We start from the raw sequence: 27,701 nt of genomic DNA on the forward strand, positions 1-27,701 counted from the left end.
TAAAATATGGGATAAGCTGCCTCCATGCTTTGAGTTCTCTCTCACTGATGGTGTATGCTGAGCAGTTACTTGACTGAAGTGTAAAGAAAAGGAATGAAAGCGCATCGCAAAAGCTTGAACTGAAAGTTCTCCCCAGTCCTTAGATTCCATCCATGTGAACTATGACATACAACCCCTTCTTGGGAGTTATGGGAATAAGTTAAATTCTCTACAGTGTGCTTCCCAGAGCCAGAAGAACCCCTCTTAAAGAGGAAGCGTTGGAAGGCTCAGGATCTGAACCGTTACTAGAAGTACTGCAGTGTACCATGGCAAGGAAATACTTCCTGGACTGAGGAATTGGCCACAAGACATGAAAGCTCTTTTCAGCTCTGACTTCTGTGATACTGGAGGCTGCACGACTTTTCACCGGCAAAAAAAAGGGCCGGCTCACTTTCTGACAGTGATGATGTAGCTTCTCTGAGGGTACAGTGGGCTTTTTTCTTTCTTTCGTTTTTGATGAGAAGTGGTCACAGCCGTGAACTTAGCAAAAGAAGCAGGTTAAAATGTGTCCGTTCTTGGCTAATGCAGTTAGACGTTTTCGAGAAAAGGCAATGAGAAGTGGTCATTATCCATTATCTGCATGAAATATTTCAGAGAAAGAAGCAGTGTTTGGAGGAAAAAAAAAGAAAAGATGTTTGACTTCAAGCCAGGCAAGAAAGAAACAAGATCACCTTCTAGCACTGTGGGATGGCTGTGCTAATGATGTTATTTCAAGTAAAATTGGAATATATGTCTGAAAAAACACAGATGGGACATCGGCTTTTATATACTTTCTGAAGGTCACTCTGGACAATGACTCACTGTCCCTTTTCTTGGCAAAAAAAAACACAAAAAACAACTTTCAGCCTTGGAAAGAACTCTATGTGTGTGACTGTTTTTATACATCCATATGTGGGGGAAATGTATAGAAAATATGTATGAACATTAAGCCTAAAATTCTTAATTTGATAGGAAAGTCTCAGTTCTATATTATAGCTTCTTCATTCCTGTTTTGGTTTGCTTTGTTTTGTCCTCTGTTCCCTGATTTGTGGTTTTCTTGGTGTGAAGATAATATTAAGAAAATGATTTCTAAACTGGAGCTTCCAGAAAACTTATAAAATAGTCCCCTTCTCACTCTTCCCCATGAATATTTTTTCACTCTGCCTTTTATAAATTGTCACCAGGACATTTCCCAGTAATAATATGTGCTGGGCTGAAATTCTAGGTAGCTGAACATAAAGCATTTTTCTAGGAGACCTTCCACTTTGGGCATTAGTCGTCTCTCTAAATGTAGCCAGAGGCTCCAAAAAAAGACCTCTCCCCTCGTATGGGGGGGTTGCTTTATTTCTTGAGAATTGCAGACATTATCGTTGCAAGTAATGACCTAATAGCTCGCTCTTCAATGTTTGCACATCACGTCTCTGGAAGTTCCCGGCATACACACCTCGGGGTTCTAATGTGAATGACTTAATATTAAAAAACAAGCCCCCAACTAGAGGAGGCTCTTTTCCTATGCCTATCATCGACAAAGCTGGTTTGTATCTAAGGCAAATATCATTTAAAAGCTGTCAGCTGGGTATAGGATTTAGGGATCCAAAGAATACTGAAGTCAACTGATTGCCTGGATTTGGGTTGAAGTCCAGGATGTGCGATGTTTACAAAATGCCTAGATGGGGCCAGGAACCTGGGAGGTGGGCCCAGGGCCTTGAAAACTTACCTAATTTATCACAATTTGTACTCCTGACAATTCGTGAAGTGGATTTTATTATTAATCACATTTTCTAGATGAGAAACCTAAGGCTCAGAAAATTCCAATGATTTTCCCAAGGTCACATTAAGTGGTAAGTGACAGATTTGAACTGAGGTCTTTCCATGGCCAGTGGGCCATCCTATCTACTCATTAACTGATTAGTCCTTGAAACTCATTGATTTGTAGTATAACTTTTTTTTTTAAGATTTGTTTTTATTTATTTATTTCTCCTGCCCCTTTGATGTTTGCACTCGCTGTCTGCTCTCTGTTCATCTTCTTTTTAGGAGGCACTGGGAACTGAACGTGGGACCTCCCATGTGGGAGGGAGGCACCCAATCACTTGATCTTCTCTGCTCCCTGCTTGTTGTGTCTCTCATTGTGTTTCCTTGCTGCGTCTCTTCACTGCATCAGCTCGCTCTGTCACTTTGTTGTGTCATCTTGCCACACCAGCCTGTCACACCAGCTCTCTCTCCTGCTCGTCTTCTTTAGGAGGCATCAGGTGGGTGCCCAGCTACTTGAGCCATATCAGTTCCCCTGTAGTATAACTTTTATTTCCCTCTTGCTCAGTGTTTCCCAGTATAAACTAAGAGCAATTGTCTAACACACAGGCATTTAGTCTTTCGGTCTCTTGGGAGGAAATGGGTTGGAACCCTCAAAGTCATATTCTCTTTTCACCAGAGTCTGCCAGATCTTCTATTCTCCAAGCTGCCCTGGTTCCACTAGTTCTGAGCCTGCATACTGATGGCTCCCACACTTGTTTGGTTTCATCTAGACCAAGGTTTGGCCAAGCAAAATAGCTGGCTTGTCCTGACAACTAGATGTCCTGACAACTCTGTGATTAGTGGCTTCACACTTTCAAAGCAGCATAAACTTCCCATTAACCCACAGTCCTGCTAAGTCCCTACGTCCCCTCTGCATTCTAGTTGAGTGCCAACTGCTGCTTGACTTTGCAACTGAGGATCGTTTTCCTCACACCTGGCCCACTTTGCTCACTTAGGTTACCTGTCTTCCCTACTTTCCTTCAACCCCAGGGCCCAACTTATCTCTACAACTCACTGCTATACTCTGCTTGGTCCTTGGAGTTCCATGAATACCCCTGAGATGGAAGTCTCAGAGAAGCTCAATTAAAGTATCTTGCATGTAGTAGCCACTGAGTGACTATATCTTCATTAAGTGAATAAACAGATAACCTACAAAGGCATGACAGAGTATCCATTTCCACCAACTCAAACTTCACTCAGTCCTTTTTTGCTGATGACCAAGGCGAGGAAAAAGTCACAAAGCATGGTCAGAGAACAGCTTTAAAGTCCAAAGAGCTGTAACATTGGCCCAAAACAGTTCTGCAAGAAGAATACAGGAAATAATTTTTTTTCATATACTCTACCTGATGTGCATCCATTGAACATCTGCATACAAAACATTCCAACTAACTGAAGGGTCTGCAGGAAATTTCTGAGACATATGGTTGTCTTTGACGACCTTCAGAAAGCTCTCCATGTGTCCAACAGAGCGCTGAATGGTGCCGGGGATAAGCCTTCCTGTTGCAGCCACTCCACCTTCCACCTTTCTTTAAACAAAGGATTCTACTTGTCTGTTTCTGACATTCCCACAGAGGAAGAACAAGCCCTTCTCTCTGGCTCTGTGCATGTACCTTCTCTCTGGCTCTGTGCATGTAAGTCACACACACATTCATGTGAGTTCTGTATGATGTGGCAGGAATAAATTCCACACCCCTGAGTTTTCTTTTTCCTGTGGAGGATGAGGGGCCTGCCTTAAAGTATGTGTGAACTTAGATAACTTCTCCAAACTGCAATGAGGTCAGCCCTTGGCCGGTAGAACTAGAATCTCTGAAAATCAAATGGGTGCCTGGGCCTGGTGTAGGGGGTCCCCACATCCCTCCTGAATCAAGAAGCAGATGAGCCTCCCCACACAGCCCTCCAGGGAGCCTCTGGCCTGGCCACGACTGCAAAGTAGCTCAGTTTCCTTGAACATGAAACACTCTAGCTCTTTACTCAACCTGCCAACAAAAGTGCCAATTAGTGCCAATAACAGTATATATCCTAACAGATTTTTAGACCACAGTCACCAAACTATTAGAGACTCATGACAGGAAGCCCTTGCTGCGAGTCATCAGCATATCTACTGGGTATGTGGTGAGGAAGATTCACCATCTTCTCATTTACTTCTGCCGTGCTTGCTGTGGAAACTTGGTCTGATCTTTTTTTTTTTTTTTTAATTATTTATTTATTATTATTTTTTTAAATTACATTATGAAAAATATGAGGTCCCATTCAACCCCACCGCCCCCGCCCCCCACTCCCCCCACAGCAACACTCTCTCCCATCATCATGACACATCCATTGCACCTGGTAAGTTCATCTCTGAGCATCACTGCACCCCATAGTCAATGGTCCACATCATAGCCCAGACTCTCTCACGTTCCATCCAGTGGGCCCTGGGGGGATCTATAATGTCCCGTAATTGTCCATGAAGCACTATCCAGGACAACTCCACGTCCCGAAAACGCCTCCACATCTCATCTCTTCCTCCCGTTCCCCACACCCAGCAGCCACCATGGCTACCGTTCCCACACCCATTCCACATTTTCTCTGTGGACATTGGATTGGTTGTGTCCATTGCACATCTATGTCAAGTGAGGGCTTAGATTCCATATGGGTACTGGATGCACTCCTCCCGCTTCCAGTTGTAGACACTCTAGGCTCCATGTTGTGGTGGTTGATCTTCTTCAACTCCATGTTAGCTGAGTGGAGTAAGTCCAATAAATCAAAGTATAGGAGCTGAAGTCTGTTGAGGCTCTGGGCCTGGGTGTCATATTATCAGTCCAGAGATTCGAATCCCCTACATATATCTTAAACCCAGCACCGACTACAATTCCAATAAAGTAGCATGCAAGTCTTGTGAAAAGAGATCCCCTCTGAGTCCAATTCCATCACGCAGAAACACCAGCTCCAAAGAAGGGCTATCTGTCATGGCAGTGAACCCCTTCTGCCATGACCATAGAACCCGTGGGTCTCTTTATCCCTCAAAAGAACCAATACCTGGGGTTGTATCTACCTTATCTGTCTCTTAGACTCTGTTCAGTTGTACATAGGGGTATTCCTTCTGACAACCTCCAGACTCTTTTTTAGAGACTCACAGCCTTATAATCTCATTTCTCCTTTCCATTTCCCCCTTACATTAGGTCAAACAGCTTCCCGAAGTCATGTCATTATATGTAGACAGGTATATTCTGCTGTTCCGCATTGAATCTTTAATTCAAGGTCATTTTCTAGTTGCTTCTTCAGCTGGTATGTGGTAGTGATCCCTCGGTGCCAGGGAGGCTCATCCCCGGGTGTCATGTCCCACGCTGGGGGGAATGCATCGCATCTACACGCTGAGTTCGGCTGTGAGAGTGGCCACATTTGAGTAACATGCAGGCTGTCAGGAGGAAACCCCCAGGCACAATGCTACTCTAGGCCTTGTTCTTATTGCAGGTGTATAGGCTCAAAAGTGTAACCATTAGTATCACGAGCCCACTGTTGGGCCCTCCTTCCTTCCTCGTTCTTGCCATTGCACCTGGAGGATTGCCGCTGCTCTCCCAGGGCCCACAACAGTGACCCCCCGGCCAGGAGCCCAGTACCCCCCCAGCTGTTGTTTTTAATTGTTTCCACTATGAGTATATATAGACATTACCATATACCCTGGGCATATGCCCTGTATAACTCCCTGTCAACCATATATATCCTGTCAATAACATCCCATATCAGTATTCCTCCACTGCCATTGTTGAACCACTCTGTGATCCAAAACTTCCCGTAAAGTGAATCCCAACATAATGTCAGCTTCAGAAGAGTCTTAGATCACCGAAATTCATATATACAATATATAGTATTTCCCCAGATCCACCATAAAACCTTTCCCCTTGCACAGCAATAATCTTTTAACTTATTCATGTCATATTTCCTGAAACTGATGTACAGATTCCAACACTATAGTTTTCAAACAAGGTGACATTTGTGCTTACTATGTGGTCCATATTTTAGGCTGTACAGTTTTCTAAATTTTTTAGTTATCCTATGTTTTGTCTTATGGTTTTCATTATTAGTCTGTCGTCCCCTATATGTTTTTGGTGTAATATTAGCTGTTTTATATTCATCCTCATGTACTCTCACATAGCTCCTCTTTTGCCCCCTTATTTACCTTTGTTCCATCCATTCCACATCCATTTTCCCCTCCCCTTAGGGCCGACAATGCCTGCCAATTTAATACCCTGGGAGCCGTCCTTTCTCACGAGAGATACAGTTCTCTCTATTCAACGGCATTAGTCTTCCCCAGGATATGGGTCCACCCCACCCAATGGTAGAACCCACCTTAGCAAAATGAGCCTTCAGCTATTCCCTCCGGAGTCCGTCACGCATCAGACCATACCCCCTGAGCGTCCTAACCAGGTAACCCTCCTACTTATACTTTGATACGTTTTACTCAACATTTAGTTCTCAACGAACTTCTGACACTCTCCCATATTCGTATGTTGCCCCTCCCTCCCACCTATTTCTTGGACAATATTACCCCTCTTCCCATCCCCAGCCCCCCTCAAACCCAGAAAACCCCACCTGACGGTAACCCCTTGCCCCCATTTTGTCCCTTCTTTGTGCTCATACTTACCGCCAGCTCATCACAGATTCCACCCCTGCAGACATTAACTCACATCCTTCCTCCACCCCCCGATTTCCTGTAAGCCACTTTTCCAGACTCTAGCTCTCTGAGGCAGTTAACTTATTTCAAATCATTGAAGTCATATAGTATTTGTCCTTCAATGCCTGAGTTGCTTCACTCAACATAAGATTCTCAAGGTTCATCCATGTTATCACGTGCGATTGTAGTGTATTGGTTCTTACAGCTGAGTAGTATTCCATTGTGTGTATATACCACATTTTATTGATCCACTCATCTGTTGATGGACATTTGGATTGATTCCAACTTTTGGCGATAGTGAACAATGCTGCTATGAACATTGGTGTACATATATCGGTTTGTGTCCTTGTTTTCAGATCTGATGGGTATATACCCAGCAGTGGTATTGCTGGGTCATATGGCAAATCTATGGATAATTTTTTGAGAAACCGCCAAACTGAATGGTTGGATCCTTCTGCATTCCCACCAGCAATGGATGAGTGTTCCCCTTTCTTCACATCCTCTCCAGCATTTGTATTCTACTGTTTTTTTCATGGCTGCCAATCTTATGGGAGTAAGATGGTATCTCATTGTAGTTTTGATTTTCATTTCCCTGATTGCTAGAGATTTGGAGCATTTTTTCATGTGCTTTCTAGCCATTTGTATTTCTTCTTTGGAGAAGTGTCTGTTTAAGTCTTTTTCCCATTTTTTAAATGGGTTGTTTATCTTTTTGTTTTCAAGATCTATGAGTTCTTTATATATGCAAGTTATAAGTCTCTTATCAGATATATGGTTGCCAAATATTTTCTCCCATTGTGTGGGTTCCCTTTTTACTTTCTTGACAAACTCCTTTGAGGTGCAGAAGGCTTTAATTTTGAGGTAGTCCCATTTATCTATTTGTTCTTTTGCTGCTTGTGCTTTTGGTATGATATTCATGAAGCCATTTCCTATTACAAGGTCCTATAGATGTTTCCCTACACTGCTTTCTAAGGTCTTTATGGTCTTGGCTCTTATATTTAGGTCTTTGATCCATCTTGAGTTGATCTTTGTATAAGGTGTGAGATGGTAATCCTCTTTCATTCTTCTACATATGGCTATCCAGTTCTCCAGGCACCATTTGTTGAATAGGCCATTCTCTCCCAGTTGAGAGGGTTTGGTGGCTTTATCGAATATTATATGGCTATATACATGAGGTTCTATATCTGAACTTTCAATTCGATTCCATTGGTCTGTGTGTCTCTCTTTATGCCAGTACCATGCTGTTTTCACTACTGTAGCTTTGTAGTATGTTTTGAAGTCAGGAAGTGTGATTCCTCCTATTTCGTTTTTCTTTTTCAATATGTCTTTGGCTATTCGGGGCCTCTTTCTATTCCAAATAAATTTCATAGTTAGTTTTTCTAGTTCCTTAAAGAAGGCTGTGTTGATTTTTATTGGGATTGCATTGAATGTGTAGATCAGTTTTGGTAGGATAGACATCTTAATAATATTCAGTTTTCCTATCCATGAACAGGGAATATTCTTCCATTTATTTAGGTCTTCTTTGATTTCCTTGAACAATCTTGTATAGTTCTCGATGTATAAGTTTTTTACCTCTTTAGTTAAATTTATTCCTAAGTATTTGATTTTTTTATTTACTATTGTGAATGGTATTTGTTTCTTGATTTCCTCCTGATCTTGCTCATTATTGGTGTATAGAAATGCTACTGATTTTTGCGCATTGATCTTATAACCCGCGACTTTACTAAACTCATTTATGAGTTCTAGGAGCTTTATTGTAGATCTCTCAGGGTTTTCTATATATAGGATCATGTCATCTGCAAATAATGAAATTTTGACTTCTTCCCTTCCAATTTGAATGCCTTTTATATCTGGTTCTTGTCTCAGTGCTCGAGCAAGTACTTCCAAGACAATGTTAAATAGGAGCGGAGACAATGGGCATCCTTGCCTTGTTCCTGAGTTTAGAGGGAAGGATTTCAGGATTTCGCCATTATAAACAATGTTGGCTTTCGGTTTTTCATATATACTCTTTATCATGTTCAAAAAGTTTCCTTGTATTCCGATCTTTTGGAGTGTTTTTATCAGGAAGGGGTGCTGTATTTTGTCAAATGCCTTTTCTGCATCTATAGATATAATCATGTGGTTTTTTTCTCTCAATCTGTTTATATGGTGTATTACATTGATTGATTTTCTTATGTTGAACCATCCTTGCATACCTGGAATAAATCCCACTTGGTCATGGTGTATAATTCGTTTAATGTGTTGTTGAATACGATTAGCAAGTATTTTGTTAAGTATTTTTGCGTCTAGGTTCATTAGAGAAATTGGTCTGTAATTTTCCTTTCTTGTGGTGTCTTTGTTTGGCTTTGGTACTAGGGTAATGTTGGCATCATAGAAGGAATTAGGCAGTGTTCCTTCTGTTTCGATTTTTTGGAATAGTTTCAACAGGATTGGTGTTAGTTCTTTCTGGAATGTTTTGTAGAATTCATCTGTGAAGCCGTCTGGCCCTGGGCTCTTCTTAGTTAGGAGATTTTTAATGACTGATTCTATCTCTTTGCTTGTGATTGGTTTGTTAAGATCATCAATTTCTTCTTTCGTCAGTATGGGCTGCTTATGAGTTTCTAGGAATTTGTCCATTTCCTCTAAATTGTCATTTTTGTTGGAATATAGGTTTTCAAAGTATCCTCTTATGATAGTCTTTATTTCTGTGGGGTCAGTGGTGATATCACCTTTCTCATTTCTTATTTTGTGTATTTGCATCTTTTCTCTTTTTTTCTTTGTTAGTCTCGCTAAAGGTTTGTCAATTTTGTTGATCTTCTCAAAAAACCAGCTCTTGGTCTTGTTTATTTTTTCAAGTGCTTTCTTATTTTCTATTTCATTTAGTTCTCCTCTTATCTTTGTTATTTCCTTCCTTCTTCTTCCTGTTGGGTTACTTTGTTGTTGTTTTTCTAATTCCGTCAAAAGTGCAGTTAGTTCTCCAATTTTTGCTCTTTCTTCTTTTTTGATATATGAATTTATGGCTATAAATTTCCCTCTCAGTACCGCTTTTGCTGCATCCCATAAATTTTGGTATGTTGTGTTATCATTATCATTTGTTTCAAGGTAGTCATTGATTTCTTTTGAGATTTTCTCTTTGACCCACTGTTTTCCTAAGAGTGTGCTGTTTAATTTCCAAATTGTCATGTGGAGTCTGGGTCTCTGTCCCTTGCAAATTTCCAGCTTCACTCCACTGTGGTCAGAGATACTGTTTTGTATGATTTCGATCATTCTGAATTCATTAAGCCTTTCTTTGTGGCCTAGCATATGGTCAATCTTGGAGAATGTTCCATGTGCGCTTGAGAAAAATGTATATCCTGCTGTGTTTGGGTGTAGTGATCTATATATGTCTATTAGATCCAGCTCTTCTAATATACTGTTCAAATGTTTTGTTTCTTTAGTGATTCTCTTTTGAGATGTTCTGTCCAGAGTTGATAGTGGTATATTAAAATCCCCCACTATAATTGTAGATGCATCTATTCTTTCACTTAGTTTTTCCAGCGTTTGCCTCACATATTTAGAGGCGCCCTTGTTAGGAGCATAAATATTTATGATTGTTCGATCTTCTTGACAGATTGTCCCTTTCACTAAAATATAGTATCCTTCTTTGTCTCTCACAATTGTTTCGCATTTAAAGTCTATTTTGTCTGATATTAATATAGCTACTCCTGCCTTTTTTTGGTTGTTGTTTGCTTGTATGATTGTTTTCCAGCCATTCACTTTCAACCTCCATGAGTCTCTGGGTCTAAGATGTGTCTCTTGTAGACAGCATATAGATGGGTCGTATTTCCTTATCCAGTGTCCCAGTCTGAATCTTTTGATAGGTGAGTTTAGTCCATTGACATTCAGTGTTATTACGTTTAGAGAGTTATTTACGGTAGCCATATTTTGGTTGGATTTGTGTTTGTTACATTTTGTTTGTATTATTTTATTTTCCCCTTCTATTTTTTCTTTCTTGTTGTTTTTACACTCTCCTCCATCTCTGATTGTCCTGTTTTTTCCTTTCTTCCTGCAGAACTCCCTTAAGAATTTCTTGAAGGGGAGGTTTCTTGTTGATATACTCTTTCAGTTTCTGTTTATCTGTGAATATTTTGAACTCTCCATCATTTTTGAATGCTAGTTTAGCTGGATAGAGTATTCTTGGTTGGAAATTTTTTTCCTTTAGTACCTTGACTATATCATACCACTGCCTTCTTGCCTCCATCGTTTCAGATGAGAAATCAGCACTTAATCTTATGGAGTTTCCCTTGTATGTGATGGTTTTCTTTTCTCTTGCTGCTTTTAGAATTTTTTCTTTGTCTTGAGCATTGGATAATTTGACAAGTATATGTCTTGGGGTGGGCCTTTTGGGGTTTATGACCAGTGGAGTGCGCTGTGCTTCTTGGATATGTACATCTGTCTCTTTCAGTAGATTTGGGAAGTTTTCATTCATTATTTCCTGCAACACTCCTTCTGACCCCTTTCCCTTCTCTTCTCCTTCTGGAATGCCTATAATACGTATGTTTGAGCGTTTTGCGTTATCATTCAGGTCCCTAAGTCCTATCTGGATTTTTTCTACCTTTTTATTGACCACTTCTACTATCTGTTTGATTTCCAATGCACTGTCTTCCACATCACTAATTCTCTGCTCTGCCTCTTCTAGTCTGCTGATATTTGCTGCAAGTGTATTTTTGATTTCTTGAAGTGTGGTGTTCATTTCCATCATATCTGTTATTTTTTTGCGCATGTCTGCAATTTCCCCTCCAAGTGTTGTCTTCATGCTGTTAACCTCTTTCATTACTTCATCAAATTTGTCGGTGATAAATGATCTGAGATCTTTCATTGCTTGTGCGAAGTCCTGCCCCCCTTCCTGATTGGATTCAGCCATGTTTTCCTGATTACTGGTTTGGTTTGTAGATTTTTGTTGCTGTCTTGTCAACATTTTTTCTTGACGGGTTTAATCAGTTCCTTAGCTTCTTTGTCTAGTCTTGGAGATTAATTAGCTGTTGTTTTTGCGTAAGTGTTATATCTTCTCTTTGTCACTTTGTTCTTCTTATTCCAATTTCTTATTGCTAGTTAAGCTCACTTTAAAGGAACGTATTAGTGCTGGGGAAAGGCAATTGTGTAAGGGAGGAAAAAGTGTGAAGTAGTATTGGTGATATATGTTAACAAAGCAACAATATGAGTTCTGGGAGGATGGAGGTTAGATCATGTAAATTGTGTAGAGTTATAGTAGTAGGAAAGTACCTATAATGAGGTAGACGACTGAATATGGGAGGAATGTGGTACTTACTAAGAGTCTATTGTTTCCGTGAGAGAGGGAAAGAGAAAAGAAAGGTAATAGTTTCAGGGACGAATACCAGATGGAAAACTAAACAAAGGTATTAGAAATTAAGAGTTAGACACTTTGTGGATCAAAGAAAGGGAGATGGAATATAGGAGAGATAGCAGATGGTGGAGGATATCAAGTTGTAGGGGAAAGGGGATAGTGTAGATAGGCTAAATCTATTCACAGAAAAATGAGGCAGTGGAGGGTGAGGAAACCCATCAAATGTGAGGTATTTCCTGTAGGACCTATTGTATTGTTAAGATAAAATAGTATAAGAGGAATATTGGGGACAGGAAAGAGAGGATTAAAAAAAAACAACAACAACAACAAATATAAAATAAAAAATAAAAAACAAAAAACAAAAAACAAAAAACAAAAAAAAACAAAAACAAAAACAAAGAACAGAAACCCCGCCGCCAGGCTTGGCTGGGCTCGGCTGGGCTCGGCTGGCTCCGGTCCCCCGCCCTCCGCGGCTCGGCTGGGCTTGGCTAGGCTCGGCTGGGCTCGGGTCCCCCGCCCGTCGCGGCTTGGCTGGGCTTGGCTGGGCTTGGCTGGGCTCGGCTTTCCCGCCCACCGCCCGCCGCGGCGCAGTGCGGCTCAGCTCTCCCGCCCGGTGCGTCGCGGCTGGGCTCGGCCGAGCTCGTCTGGGCTCGACTCCCTCGCCCGCCGTGGCTCGGCTGGGCTCAGTTGGGCCCGGCTGGACTCGGCTTCCCTGCCCGCCACCCTCCGCGGCGCAGTGCGACTCGGCTCTCCCACTCGCCGCCCTCCGCGGCGCGGCTGGGCTCGACTGAGCTCGGCTGGGCTCGGCCCCCTCGCCCTCCGCGGCTCAGCTGGGCTCGGCCCGGCTCGGCTTCCCCGCCCACCGCCCGCCGCTGCACAGCACGGCTCAGCTCTCCCGCCCGCCGCCCGCCGCAGCTCGGCTGGGCTTGGCTCCCTTGCCCGCCGCCCGCCGCGACACAGCGCAGCTCGGCTCTCCCGCCCGCCGCCCGCTGCCCGCCGCAGCTCGGCTGGGCTCGGCTCCCTTGCCCGCCGCCCGCCGCGGCGCAGCGCGGCTCGGCTCAGCTCTCCCGCCCGCCGCAGCGTGGCTCGGATCCCCCGCCCGCTGCCCACCGCGGCCCAGCTAGGCTACCCTGGCCGCCGCCCGCCGGGGCTCGGCGCGGTGCTAGCTGCCTCGGCTCTGCCTACCCAAGGAGGGAATCCTCCACACGTAGGTGGGATCTCTGTGTATATTTCACGGATGGATCCTCTCTGTTACCTTCCCTCCAAATCGATGTCTAAACACCTTGGGACCAGGAAAAATCCCGAAACAGCCCGGTCCCAAGGAGTCTCCGACGCCTCCCAGCCGATTCCCTCCAGGAGCTAGTAACCGGGAAGTTCACTCAGCCGCCATCTTGCCTCCTCTCCTCCGATTTCATTCTTTTTTTTTTTAAAGACTTGTTTTATTTCTTTATCTCCCATTCCCTCCCATTGTCTGCTCTCTGTGTCCATTCGCTGTATGTTCTTCTGCGTCCACTTGCATTATCTGGCGCCACTGGGAAACTGCATCTCTTTTTCTCTCATTGCATCATCTTGCTGCATCAGTTCTCCATGTGTGTGGCGCCACTCCTGGGCAGGCTGCACTTTTTTCACGTGGGGTGGCTCTCCTTGTGGGGTGCACTCCTTGCACATGGAGCAACCCTATGTGGGAGGCGCCCCTGTGTGGCATGGCACTCCTTGTGCGCAGCAGCACTGCGCTGGGCCAGCTTACCACACAGGTCAGGAGGCCCTGGGGATTGAACCCTGGACCCTTCATATGGTAGATGGATGCTCTATCTGTTGAGCCACACCCACTTCCCTGTCTGATCTTAAACTGTCATTTAGTGGGGTAGATTGGGGAAAATGATATTTTCACCATCAGATTTGTTTTTAAATAAGGTTCTTGGTTGAATTCGGGTTTAGTTTTAGAAAATCAGCCTTCTTATGTCTTAATTTGTTCTTGGGTTAGCACTGTTCCATCTCTACTGCCATTTTAAAGACTGTCAGTGATTTTTGCTATAAACATTCTATTGTGTATTTTCAAGGCAACTACAAAAATGTATGCCTAGCAAAAATCTGATATCTAACATCATGCCCTTCATGAATTATTTTGCACAATTACATTTAAAGCATTCTGTGGATAAGCAAACTGTGGTATATACATTGTGGAATATTACTCAGCTGTAAGAAGGAATACAGTGTTAATGCATAGGATAACATGAATGAATCTTGAAGACTTCATGTTGAGTGAAGTAAGTCAGGCACGGAAGGACAAATATTACTTGACCTCACTGATATGACAAGCAAATCGAGCAGACTCACAGGGCTAGAGTCTGGAAGAGAGGTTTACAGGAGACAGAAAGGAAGTAGAGTGTGGTGAGCCGATGCCCATTTGGGCAAAACCTATGATAAGGTGCAAGGGTGTGGTTGAGCAGTGGATGGACAGGACAGTGGTGTAGCGATGTGATTGGGTTCAGCAGTGGTGGTCAGTGACAGGGAGTAGGGTGAGGGATTGGAACTGGGGGGAGGGGAGGGGAAGGAGCAGGTGAATTCTGGAGATTTGCAGGTCTGTGAGCCATGTTGTGAAGCTGGCCCACGTATAGTGCTGATGCGCGCCAGGAGTGCCGGGCCATACAGGGGTGTCCCTCGTATAGGGGAGTCCCACGCACAAGGAGTGCACCCCGAAGGAGAACCGCCCCGCATGAAAAAAGTGCAGCCTGCCCAGGAGTGGGGCCACACACATGGAGAGCTGACGCAGCAAGATGACACAATAAAAAGAGACACAGATTCCCAGTGCCGCTAACAAGAATACAAGCGGAACTAGAAGGACAAATGGACACAGAGAGCAGACAATGGGGGGGGGGGGAAGGGAGGGGAGAGAAATAAATAAAAAATAAATCTTTTCTAAAAAAACTACCATGTTGGGAATGTTCTTTTGGCAATTATGATAGTGGAGGGTTACTGATGTAGGGTGTCAGGTATGGGGGGATATGTGGGTTAGGGCGTACCTAGGGCAGGCTTCTGTGGAATATGAAAGTGTTCATCTTATCATAGTATGTTATCTCAGTGGGTGGAGACCCACACAATAAACAAGAAAATATTAAACTCCCATCCTGGAAAGTTCTACTATGTCCTCAATTAGAGGAACAAGAATCCCTCAAGAACATAGGCAGTGCCTAATAATTTTTTAAAAAAGACTAATATGTCAAGCCCTCAAAAAAGAAAAGGTGGGAAGCGGACTTGGCCCAGTGGTTAGGGCGTCCGTCTACCACATGGGAGATCCGCAGTTCAAACCCCGGGCCTCCCTGACCCATGTGGAGCTGGCCCACGCACAGTGCTGATGCGCACAAGGAGTGCCCTGCCACCCAGGGGTGTCCTCGCATAGGGGAGTCCCACGCACAAGGAGTGCACCCCGTAAGGAGAGCCGCCCAGCACGAAAGAAAATGCAGCCTGCCCAGGAATGGTGCCTTACACACGGAGAGCTGACACAACAAGATGACACAACGAAAAGAAACACAGATTCCCGTGCTGCTGACAACAACAGAAGAGGACAAAGAAGAAGACACAGCAAATAGACACAGAGAACAGACAACTGGAGTGGGTGAAGGGGAGAGAAATAAATAAATAAATAAATAAATAAACCTTTAAAAAAAAAAGAAAAGAGAAGGCATTCTGACTAGAGGTTTGGGGAACAATTGAGGTGGTAAACTTTTTAAAAATTTTGTCAGGTTTTTTTTTAACTTGTAATATAATATGAAATTTCCAAAAATTAAAGGGTTCCTTTTTGAATTTTACTCAGGTTATAAGCAGTTTTACCCTAAATAAATAGTTTACTGCATCTATCATACATTTGTCCTATGATATTTCTCCATTTTTAAATTAAGACTTTAGAAGAGGACTACCCCAGTGTTTGTGTAACATGTAACATGGAATAACGAATAGACTTTTCTCTGACAAACTCTGCATATGTTCAAGTTCCCTTGTGTCATCTGTTTTGAACCTACGTCTTCTCCTATAGAGTGTATTTCCTGATGCGTTGCAGTCTTGATGCCTATTTGCAGTCTTCATACTTACAGCCTTTAAGTCCACAGCTCAGTGATTTCTGGCAACAAGAAAGTCGGTGGTTGGGTTGCTTTGAAAAGATGATTTATGGGGACATTTTATCATTGAGTAAAGTTGATCAGGATATTGTAATTTATATCTGATCTGATCTACATGGGAATCTTTATCCATCAAAGGTGCCAATTGCACAGCTGAGTGGTAGAGCCACAGTATGCAACTTGAACAATTCCCTATGATTGTCAGATCTACTCATTCATTCATTCATTCACATAATTTGTGAACCTCATTCTGTACCAAGATGTGACCTGGGTCCTGGGAAGAAATGAAGTCTTCCTGCCTTAATGGGGACAGACATTTTATCTTTACATTAAGTAGGAGGAGACAATCAATCAAAAAAGAAATGAACAAGCAGGATCATTTCAGAATATGGTGCGTGCTCTAAGGAATTTCAGCAAGTAAAGTGATGTGATTAAAGTTACTCAGAGAAAGGGTGAGTGGTCAGGAAAGGCCTCTTGGAGAAGATTGTATTTAAGCTGAGACCTAAAAGAGGAAAAGGAACCAGGTATGCAGAAGGTCCAGAGGAAGAACTTTCCGGGCAGAGAGGTCTGTGATTGCAAAGGTTTTGGCAGTTTCAAGAAAGAGGAGGAAGGCCATTTGACCTGAAGCTTGAAGAGCGGGCTGTAAGTACCTGGGTGATGATACAGGGGAGGTAAGCAGAGGCCACATCCTGCAGGCTAAGGGTTTGGATTTTATTCTAAGTGCAACACAAAGGCATTGAAGGAGTTAAAACAGAAGAGTGCCAATACCTGATACTTTTATAAAGAACATTCTAGCAGTTCTCTGAAGAACAGACTGGAGGGAGTGGAAGCAGGAAGCCCATTTAGTCACCCCAGTGAGCAATAAAGTGGCTGGGTCTGGAGCAGTGGCAACGCAGTGGAAGAGAAATGGCTGCTCAAATCTGTCATTTAGACATAGAACTGGCAGGTTTGCTGATGAATGGGCCGTCCTGGGAATGGAGAGGTTTCATATTGCCAGAGTCAGGTAGTGATGAGAGATGAGACTGGAAATTGAGGTTGGGAAGGGAGATGTTTGCAACTCTGAAGTTTGGTCTTCAAGTCAAACTCAGCAAGGAGGTTCTATGAGAAAAAAGCCTTTCCTATTGTGCCTTGGCATAATGGTGATGGTTTTCTTTTGCTAAATGCCTATTCATCAGAATAAACTTGCCACTCATCCACTTACACCAGATTTCCATATGATGCAATCCTATTAAACAAATCATCTATAGACAGACAGATACTCATTATGTTCCGTCGTTGCCTGTTCCCTGGCTGCCTGCCCTCTCTTGCCTCCACTGCCGGTGGCAAAAAAAAAAAAATCACGTAAGTCAAGCGAGCAGTTTTAAAAGTACAATATTAAAATGGGCTTTTAAAAACTCCCCGGAACCCTCAGCCTTTGTTAAAACACACTCACTTTGATGGATGCTTCGGCACTTTTTTTCTGAGGCTTTACAATGTGCTACCTTATTGGGTGCATGCGATTTAGTCTGTTCCGCCGAGGAAAACAGACAAAAAGGGTCTCTCAGCATGAGTTACTCTTCTGTAAAGGTTATAGTAAACATGTCAATGCCTAATTAAGCAGAAAATTTTATCTGTATTGTGGGGGAGGCGTTGGCTGTCTCCGACTTTTCTTCTGGGGAATCCATTTAAAAGGACAAAGTAGATTGTGAGGTTAAGCTGGTCTGGAAAGCTAAGCTTCCAAATGTCATCCGAAAAAAAAGAGCACTTCTCCTTGTGTGAAAATGCCTGTGTTGGCTGGGCAGACTGTGTTTGGGTGTGCACGTGAGTGTGCACATGTATGGATGTGGATTTCGGCAACACACATAATAGCATGAGATGCTTTCCAGCATCCTCCTAAGGCTCAGACACTCAGCTAAACATTGAGCCTACTGAGATAAATAAAACCCACCACTACCCTTCCCCAGTTGTGAGGGCAGAAAACCCTCTTTTTTCGCCTGGATTTCTTCATTTGCTTTGGGTGTGTTTGCATGCATTTTTCTTTGTTGCGCTCAACACTTTGGTGACAGTAGGTTGACTACCTGTCTTAGTTTGCCTAGAACAGTCCTGGCTGATGCCTACTGTCCCAGTACCTGAGTAATTCTTAATAGTGACCCTATTTATAAATTTTGCCTGGTTTTTTAAAGTTCTCTACTTGGCTCTGTAACAACTCAGTTGTTAATTTCAGAGCAGAGACTTTTCTCCTTGGACTTAATGGTGCAACTCTGTTTGCAAACATACAAAATAGCCCAGGAACAGAAAATGTGATGGAAATGGTGGGGAGCGGAGAGGTGGTTTGATTCGGCCCCTCGGTTATTTTAAACCAGGGTTTTCTTCCAAGTTGTGCCCACATACTAAGAACTGTTTGACTAGCCTTAGTTCCCATCTTTTCAAATCAATCTATGGACCTAGACGTCAGCAACCATAGTTTCATGAGATGTCCACATGTCAACGTGCTTGGGGAAACCACACCATCTCTACCACCATGACCAACACCATAACTGACATAACACAAAATGAGGAGCTAGACTGAGCTTTTATATTTCCATGTCATTTTCATGGTATTGTGCCCTTAAAATCTTGGACTTTTGTCTCCATTATTTCCTGTAATTCTCCCTTCCATGGTGTTTATCTATTTTAATGAAAATCTCCTGCTATTTTTGGGTCTCTGATAGGTTTTCTTATTTGTTAGGTTGGTGGTAGAGAATGGGTGGGACCTGGTGACTAAGACCAAGGGTTCCCCCATCCAACAGATCTGGGTTCACAGCATGACTCTATACTACTAGCTGTGTGAAGCTGGGCAAATTTCTTAACTTCAAAGTCTCACTTTACCTACCTGTGCAATGAAAACAGTAATAGCACCGACTTTGTATGGTGATTAGAATGAAATTAAGTGATGCATTTACATTGATTAGCATAGTTCCTAGGATATAGTAATTGCTCAATACATATTTTTCTTCAGCACCAGCAGCACCAGCAGCAGCCTTTGGAGTTTCTTGACTGAAGGTGCCTTATGCCTATCAAGCCCCCATCTCTTCTAACACTCTTAGTCTACCTCACAGGACAGATCTCCAATGCACAATCATCCCTTTTCCCAACCTTACCATGGGTGAATAGAAATAACAGTACCCGCTCAGGGTTCCTCTCAAGTACCAAGTGCCACTGAGAGGGGAGATAGAAGCTGGGGAGGAAAACATTGCACTGAGATGCAAATCTAAATCTGAATCCCCTTTACTTTTGTCTTTATATGGTTGCATTTTAGCCACATGGCCCTGAAAAGGGCAGGTAAAGAAAATGAATCCATGGGCGTAAGTAGTCACGCTTCCCATCTCCACTGATGGATATTTGCCCATTAATTCCCTTTGCACCCACTCTCTCATGCCTTCATTTCCCCTGTGCAATTACTGGTCCTAAATCCTTTCAGAGAAGGGCAAGCATGCATCCCCAATAGCATTTTGCATCTACAAATCAAACGTATAATTGGCATCTCATGACGGGTACTCACAAATCACAGTGCATTTGAAATTACAGCCACAAGATCGAGAGGGCATTTTCAGCCTTGTCTGGAAAGGTCTTCATAAACCCATTTGAGAATAATAGGATCATCCCCAAATCTCCCATTCTAGCACCATTTGCTATTATTTTTAAACATTATATTTGCTGAGCTTACATAATTTTTCAGCTATCAATGGAAGACTCTATTCACATACTCCACAATCTCTCTCCCTGTTGTGCAACTCTCTACAAATGAAAATGTTATAAGAAAAGGACACTGGCTATCAAAAATATAATGGTTGTGATCCAAATTACTTTTGCACACTCAAAAGTGATTTATTAAAATGATTATATGCCAATATAGCCAGACATCTTGGGGGACCTTATCATCTAGGTACTAAGGGTCAAGCCTTAGTTTTCTTATGAGCCAACCTCCTTCCCCATAGAGATATGACTGTAGTAGGATTTGAATTTCAGTCCAGCTTTCCTGAAAGTCATACACATGAATTCTGTGTCTGCCCCATTATAGGAATATTAGAGTGACAGTTCTTAAACATGAAAATTATTAACTTGAGATACTGGGCATTTATAAAGAATGATGACTCTTGCCAGTTTTTTTTAAAGGCAATAGACAGTACAAAAGACATCATTTGGCTTTTTCCTGTTTCTAATGTTTGCAGTTCATAAAAGTGCAGATTAAATTGGCGTTCAGTTCAGTATGAAAAGCCCTTGATGTAAGCGGGGGAATTCGAATGGAATATATAACCTGCTATGGTCATCTTATCTGTTCTTCTTCTCTTGCAGGCTATGCCCAGGAGGAGCAACTGAAGGAAGAGGAGGAAATTAAAGAGGAGGAGGAGGAGGAGGAAGACAGTGGTTCAGGAGCTCAACCGCAGGGTAGCAATGACCCAGGGACAGATGAGGAGCTAGAAACGGGCCCAGAGCAGAAAGGCTGCTTCAGCTACCAGAACTCTCCAGGAAGTCATTTGTCCAATCAGGATGCCGAGAACGAATCCCTGTTAAGCGATGCCAGTGACCAGGTGTCAGACATCAAGAGCGTCTGCAGCCGAGATGTCTCGGACAAGAAAGCCAATGCTCACCCCAAGCTTCCAAACGAAGCCCACAACTGCATGGATAAAATGACTGCCGTCTATGCCAACATCTTGTCCGATTCCTATTGGTCAGGCCTGGGCCTTGGCTTCAAGCTGTCCAACAGCGAGAGGCGGAGCTGTGACACCCGCAATGGCGGCAACAAGAGTGACTTCGACTGGCACCAGGATGCCTTGTCCAAAAGCTTGCAGCAGAACCTGCCGTCCAGATCTGTCTCCAAGCCCAGCCTATTCAGCTCCGTCCAGCTGTACCGGCAGAGCAGTAAGATGTGCGGGACAGTTTTCACAGGCGCCAGCAGGTTCCGGTGCCGGCAGTGCAGCGCTGCCTATGACACGCTGGTTGAGTTGACTGTGCACATGAATGAAACCGGTCACTACCAGGATGATAACCGCAAGAAGGACAAGCTTCGACCCACAAGCTATTCAAAGCCCCGGAAAAGGGCTTTCCAGGATATGGACAAGGAGGATGCTCAAAAGGTTCTGAAATGTATGTTTTGTGGCGACTCCTTCGATTCCCTCCAAGATTTGAGCGTCCACATGATAAAAACAAAGCATTACCAAAAAGTGCCTTTGAAGGAGCCAGTACCAACCATTTCATCGAAAATGGTCACTCCGGCGAAGAAACGTGTTTTCGATGTCAACCGGCCATGTTCCCCGGATTCAACCACCGGCTCGTTTGCCGATTCGTTTTCTTCTCAGAAGAACGCCAACCTGCAGTTGTCCTCCAACAACCGCTATGGCTACCAAAATGGCGCCAGCTACACCTGGCAGTTTGAGGCCTGTAAGTCCCAGATCTTAAAGTGTATGGAGTGTGGGAGCTCCCATGACACCTTGCAGCAGCTCACCACCCACATGATGGTGACAGGACACTTTCTAAAGGTTACCAGCTCCGCCTCCAAGAAAGGGAAGCAGCTGGTGTTAGACCCACTAGCGGTGGAGAAAATGCAGTCGTTGTCTGAGGCCCCAAACAGCGATTCTCTGGCTCCCAAGCCATCAAGTAACACAGTGTCAGACTGTACAGCCTCTACAACGGAGTTAAAGAGAGAGAGTAAAAAAGAAAAACCAGAGGAAAGCAACAAGGACGAGAAAGTCGTGAAAAGTGAGGACTATGAAGATCCTCTACAAAAGCCTTTAGACCCTACAATAAAATACCAATATCTAAGGGAGGAGGATTTGGAGGATGGCTCAAAGGGAGGAGGGGACATTTTGAAGTCATTGGAAAATACTGTTACCACAGCCATCAACAAAGCCCAAAATGGGGCTCCCACCTGGAGCGCGTATCCCAGCATCCATGCAGCCTACCAGCTGTCGGAGGGCACCAAGCCTTCCTTGCCGATGGGCTCCCAGGTCCTGCAGATCCGACCTAATCTCGCCAACAAGTTAAGGCCAATTGCACCAAAGTGGAAGGTAATGCCACTCGTCCCTGTGCCCACAAACCTGGCCCCATACACTCAAGTGAAAAAGGAGTCAGAAGACAAAGATGAAGGCTTGAAAGAGTGTGGGAAAGACAGTCCCCACGAAGAGGCATCCTCTATGAGCCACAACGAAGGGGATTCTTTCTCCAAAAGTGAAAGCCCTTCAGAATCCAAAAAGGCCGAGCCTTGTCCCCCCAAAAAGGAAGACAGGCTGATGAAAGAGGGCAGTGAGAAAGAGAAACCCCAGCCCTTGGAGCCAGCGTCTTCTCTCAGCAACGGCTGTGCCATCCCCAACCACGCACCAGCCCTGCCGGGCATCAACCCGCTCAGTGCCCTGCAGTCCGTCCTCAACAACCACCTGGGCAAAGCCACAGAACCCCTGCGCTCTGCTTCCTGCTCCAGCCCAAGCTCAAGCACAATTGCTATGTTTCACAAGTCGAATCTCAGTGTCATGGACAAGCCGGTTTTGAGTCCCGCCTCAGCCAGGCCGGTCAGTGTGTCCAGGCGCTACCTGTTTGAGAACAACGATCAGCCCATCGACCTGACCAAGTCCAAAAGCAAGAAAGCAGAATCCTTGCGAGCACAATCCTGTACATCCCCGCCTCAGAAGCACGCGCTCTCTGACATCGCCGACATGGTCAAAGTCCTCCCCAAAGCAACCACCCCAAAACCTGCCGCTTCCTCGAGGGTCCCTCCTGTGAAGCTGGAGATGGACGTCAGGCGTTTCGAGGATGTCTCCAGTGAAGTCTCAACTTTACATAAAAGGAAAGGCCGGCAGTCCAACTGGAACCCTCAGCATCTTCTGATCTTGCAAGCTCAGTTTGCCTCAAGCCTCTTCCAGACTTCCGAGGGTAAATACCTGTTGTCTGATCTGGGCCCGCAAGAACGTATGCAAATCTCCAAGTTTACGGGACTCTCAATGACCACTATTAGCCACTGGCTGGCCAATGTCAAGTACCAACTTAGGAAAACAGGCGGGACAAAGTTTCTGAAAAACATGGACAAAGGACACCCCATCTTTTATTGCAGTGACTGTGCCTCCCAGTTTAGAACCCCTTCTACCTACATCAGTCACTTAGAATCTCACCTAGGTTTCCAAATGAAGGACATGAACCGCATGGCAGTGGAACAGCAAAGCAAGGCAGAGCAAGAGATCTCCCGGGTATCATCGGCTCAAAGGTCTCCGGAAACAATAGCTGGCGAAGAGGACACAGACTCTAAATTCAAGTGTAAGTTGTGCTGTCGGACATTTGTGAGCAAACATGCAGTAAAACTCCACCTAAGCAAAACGCACAGCAAGTCACCCGAACACCACTCACAGTTTGTAACAGACGTGGACGAAGAATAGCCCTGCAGGTATGGGTTTGCTCCCAAGTGCTTGTGACAATAGCCTTGTGAGGAGCTTCTCCAAGAGAGAAGGGTCTGCTTAGAGGCAGCTAATGTCTCCCAGTGTCAAGCAGGACGGTAACTTGCTGGGATAGGACTTGTTTTTATGAAAGATCAGAACACGATTATTAAGTCTAGCCATTCTCTCCATTTCTCCAGTTTAGCATTGGGGAATAAAACAAAATGGCCTTAGGAGAGGTGAAGTTCACAGATGATTGCCTCTCCTAGGCCTTTGTGATACGTGATTCCTTTAGTTGCCTAAGGCCCGGCCTCCAAGTTCCACCCACCAAGGCTGTACCTCTTTTTAATGAATGGGTGCTAGCCTCTCTCACCCTCCCATTTCACTACCCCACCTTCCCATGGCAATGCTAATGACTTACCAAGTGATAAAAAGGTGACAATAGAATAAACATTGGAGAGACACTAGAGGCAGTCATTATACAAAGATTGTTAATCCGCTTGTGAATTGCTTAAAATTATCTTTATTATTGCTATTTGTAATTAATGCTTTATGCAGCTTGCTTTCAGCAATTGCTACTTTCCACCCCTTCCCTTTGTTGATTTCCTACCTTAAGTTCCTCAGTAAAGAACATCTGCCAGATTGGGGAGCTGGAGAAAAATACTCTTCTCTGCAGAACATTTAGGTAAAAGGAGAAGAGGCTTATTTTCTTCTCTCATCTTGTAGTTTTCTTTATTCTAGACTAATATCAGAGTCCACCATTAACAAAGATAGATGCAGTGCACGCCTTTGAGATTTTATTCCACGTTAGGAATGAAGGGCTTTCTGTACACCCAATGCCAGTGCACATGGGATCGTACAGCTTCAGATCATTTGCATCAGGCGTCATAGAAGTTCCGTGCCTTGTAGTCAGTGCCCAGATCATCTGTGTCACTCCAGGAAAGAGGACAGAGGCCAAGGGCAAATCCTTTGCAGGCTGGTCATGTCAGCCATTTTCAAACGCTGAGCATAAGCAAAGCTGGGTCTTAACAACTCTCTTTTGTCTCATCCCGGCTTGTACTTTTCTCTCCCCTCCAGCATGATCCGTCACATGCCAGAGACCCTCACACAGATTCAGGCTAGTCCTTCTACTCAGGCCACACCCCAGGACAGGGACCCAACCCCAGTTATACCTGCACTTTCCAGCCCAGTTTATGTCTTGCTAGGTTACAGACTCATTCTTTGGATGCAATCACAATAAGATAGAAGCAGCCAATAATAGCTTAAAGCATAAGCCTTGTCACCCTTTATTGTCAGAGCATTTGAATTTAGATGGGAGAGTTTCAGATCAAGCCACGTGCAAGCGATCACAGTTCCAGGTGGAGTGGGGTGTGATTTTGGGTTCACCTCCCATTCGGTAAGGAGACTTACTGTATGTGACAATGGTCAAAATGGAATGAAAGGTTAATATCTAATGGAACTTTTCCTTCAGTGAGAAGATCTAAAAGCTTTTGATTAGCTGGGAAACCACCCTTTAACTTTAACAGCTATCTGGGCCCAAATGAAGACTATTCTCCTTTGGTTTGCATGTTTTTATCATGATAATTAAAATGTGTTACTGCCATATTCAGCTCTTGCTTTCCAAGCATGATTTGTTCACCTCACACTATTGAAAGAAAAGCCACAATGCATCTATTGAATCTACATGTGATCTTGGGGCCCAGTGATGCCCTAGTTACATAACATTTTAAATTTTATGTAATTTGATATTAAACTTTTCTGGTCCTTAAAAAAAACCAAAACGATGGACATAGATAGAATTCCTAGAGAGATGTTCTAAATTCCACAGTGGTGTATCCAAACCAAGGTGAAGAGGACAAATAGGGTAATGCTTAATTGTGATATAATAAAGAACATTTTTCCACCTGTTAGGTTTGTAATCATTTTTTTTTAAATGTCAATATCACTGCCAAAACATTGTGATACGTAAATAGGGAGGGGAGCGAAAAAGAAAGCTGTAACTCTCCTCAGTGAAAATCTGAAACTTACGTACCTGTTCTAGGGAAGGAAGGTAAACCAATAATTTGGAAAAACATAAACAAAAGGTACTTAAAAATCTGTTAAACACATAGATAAGATAGCTACGTTGACATCTCTCTGCATTTGTACAGAATAAGAATTTCTGATTTGCACCATCAAAACATCATATTATGTGTTATCATTAAAATGAAACAGAAGTTTCCCCTTATATAAACACCATTATGCTGTGATTCTGAGAAAGGATTGCAGAAAAACAGGTTTGAGTGTTTGGGACTCCTTCAAAGAAACTGGGAGTGTACACACCCTGTGTTTGCAGAGAAGACAGTGAGAATGTTGGGTGTATTTGTGTTGAAGGTAAAAATATTGCAATTGGCCTGCATGATTCCTGGGTCTGACAAAGGCAGCCTTCTAATGCCTTAGTCACTCTAGAAAAGGTTGCCACCTCCTCATGGTCCTCTTTAGAGAAATGTTTATGCAATACCTTTTCTACTGCTTGGAATTGTATATGTTTGTAAATGATCACAAAATGAGAACACTTTCATCTGGAACTCCAATTTTAGTTGGTATGCATAATTGTTCAAATTGTGCAAAATGACATGGTGTTTTAGAAAACATGGTTAAGAGTTTATGGAAAACTAGGGAGCTCTACTATATCTAAGTTCTCTGTAAGACACAAATTTTGCCCTGAGTTTTCTTTCCTTTCTTGGATATGCCTTAAATCCTGCATAATGCTCTGCCAAAATATAAATGCAGCCTTGCATTAAAAATTAATTAGAAAATATTAAATGTGCATCCCATTTAAGGACATAAATAATCTAAAACAATTTCAATATGTATTTGTATATATCTTTAAAAAGCTGCATGCCCTTCTTGAATAATAGAAATTAAGCAGATAGCAAATTAATGAGTCTAGAATGCACAAGAACTTAAAATTATAGTCATTATCATGTAATACAGTGTACCAGCTTAACAGCACACCTAGCCTTTACGTCAGTGGTGGGCATGTATCCTAGTTCAAAGAGTGGCCACCTATGTTGAGGGCTTCTTGGTAAAAACAAATGTTCAGGGTGAAAAGGAAGTTTTTAGTGTAAGTATGTCCCAAATATTGCATGGGCTATACTTACACTGAAAAAGTGTTTGTTGTATGTCTGGATTTCAACTTTAACTGGGTACTTTGTATTTTTATTTGCTACACCTGGCAACCCTAAGAGCCTGGGGTTATATGGGAAGCTGGGAAGAGCAAGATGGACTGAAATAATTCTTATCAGTCTATCATACATGAAATAAATATCCCTCCTCGCCCACTCCCTTCCTTCCTTCTCCTCCCTGCCCCACCCCGCATTCCTTTCATTCTTCAACAAATATCAATTGTGCTTCGGCTCTGTGCCAAACTGTATATTAGCAATGGAAATGTAATGGTGAATGAGCAAAACATCCCGGGCCTTGCAGCCAGCACTTCACAAGCATTATTTTACTTTATTCTCACAACCAGCCCTACAAGGTAGGGGTTCATCTGATTGCGTTGCAGAGGAGGATATAGAGGCAGAGAGACTCTGCGGGACTCTCCCGAGGTCCCCCCATAGCTAAGCCCCATTCAATCATTCACCCGACACCTAGCAAGCTGTTGCTCCGGGGCCAGGACAAGAGTTGCCGTCAAGGGTCAAGGTTCGTGGCAGACCCGCAAGCAGGAGGCTGTCAGGAAGGTGCTGATGGCAGCACACAGAAGAGGCGTCTGTGCAGTCCCGGGGGACGCCGAGGAGGGGCAACGTGGTCTCGGAGGCAGTGCGGTGTTAGAAGCAAACAGGGCACCGAGAGCCTCAGCCCCGGCTTCACGCCCCAGCTCATCCACTCCCTCTCAAACGCAGACACTGATATACCCCTCAGGAAATGTACAAGAATTATTAAGTATGCAATTCTTTTCCATAATGCCTGGCACATAGTAGGATCACAACAAAAGTTAGTTTTAGGCAGTCTCCAGGTTCTACATATTCTACTGTGTGCTGCAGCTTCACCTGAGGTGTGTAGAGCTTGCAGGTTCTTCACAGGGTTGAACTAATTAATACCCAGGCAAGCGCCCCCATGAAAGCATCACCCTGCTCTTTCGTGATAATGAAATCATTTACGGCAAAATTACCGCTTACTGGTCTCTTTCTGTGAGCTAGGACGCACTACTATTATCACCCTCATTTTGCAGAGTGATAAAGCAAACCTCAATGAGTGCCATGATTTGTTAAGTATGGAGCTGGGATTCGAATCCAGGACTGTCCGAGCTCTTCTTCTCCTGCCTCTCCATTTCTCTTCCACCTTCTCTGACGGTTTCTGGATGCTACCCAGGGCCTGATGTACGTCCAACAGCTCAGGAAAAAGGTTGTGGAATGCTTCATAAAGGCTGAGCCGTAAGCAAG

General features: G+C 43.6%; 1 protein-coding gene across 1 annotated transcript in view; it reads left to right on the forward strand.

The window, feature by feature from the left end:
- Positions 1-25,185, forward strand: part of TSHZ2 (teashirt zinc finger homeobox 2) — a 273,426-nt gene extending 248,241 nt beyond the window's left edge. Inside the window, exon 2 of the mRNA XM_058287239.2 lies at positions 20,213-25,185. Within this exon, the coding sequence (XP_058143222.1) occupies positions 20,213-23,280 (3,068 nt within the window). The 3' untranslated portion in view covers positions 23,281-25,185. The remainder of the gene's footprint in view (positions 1-20,212) is intronic.
- Positions 25,186-27,701: the final 2,516 nt, after the last annotated feature.

Source organism: Dasypus novemcinctus, chromosome 24 (assembly GCF_030445035.2).
Source record: "Dasypus novemcinctus isolate mDasNov1 chromosome 24, mDasNov1.1.hap2, whole genome shotgun sequence".
NCBI classification, from domain to species: domain Eukaryota; kingdom Metazoa; phylum Chordata; class Mammalia; order Cingulata; family Dasypodidae; genus Dasypus; species Dasypus novemcinctus.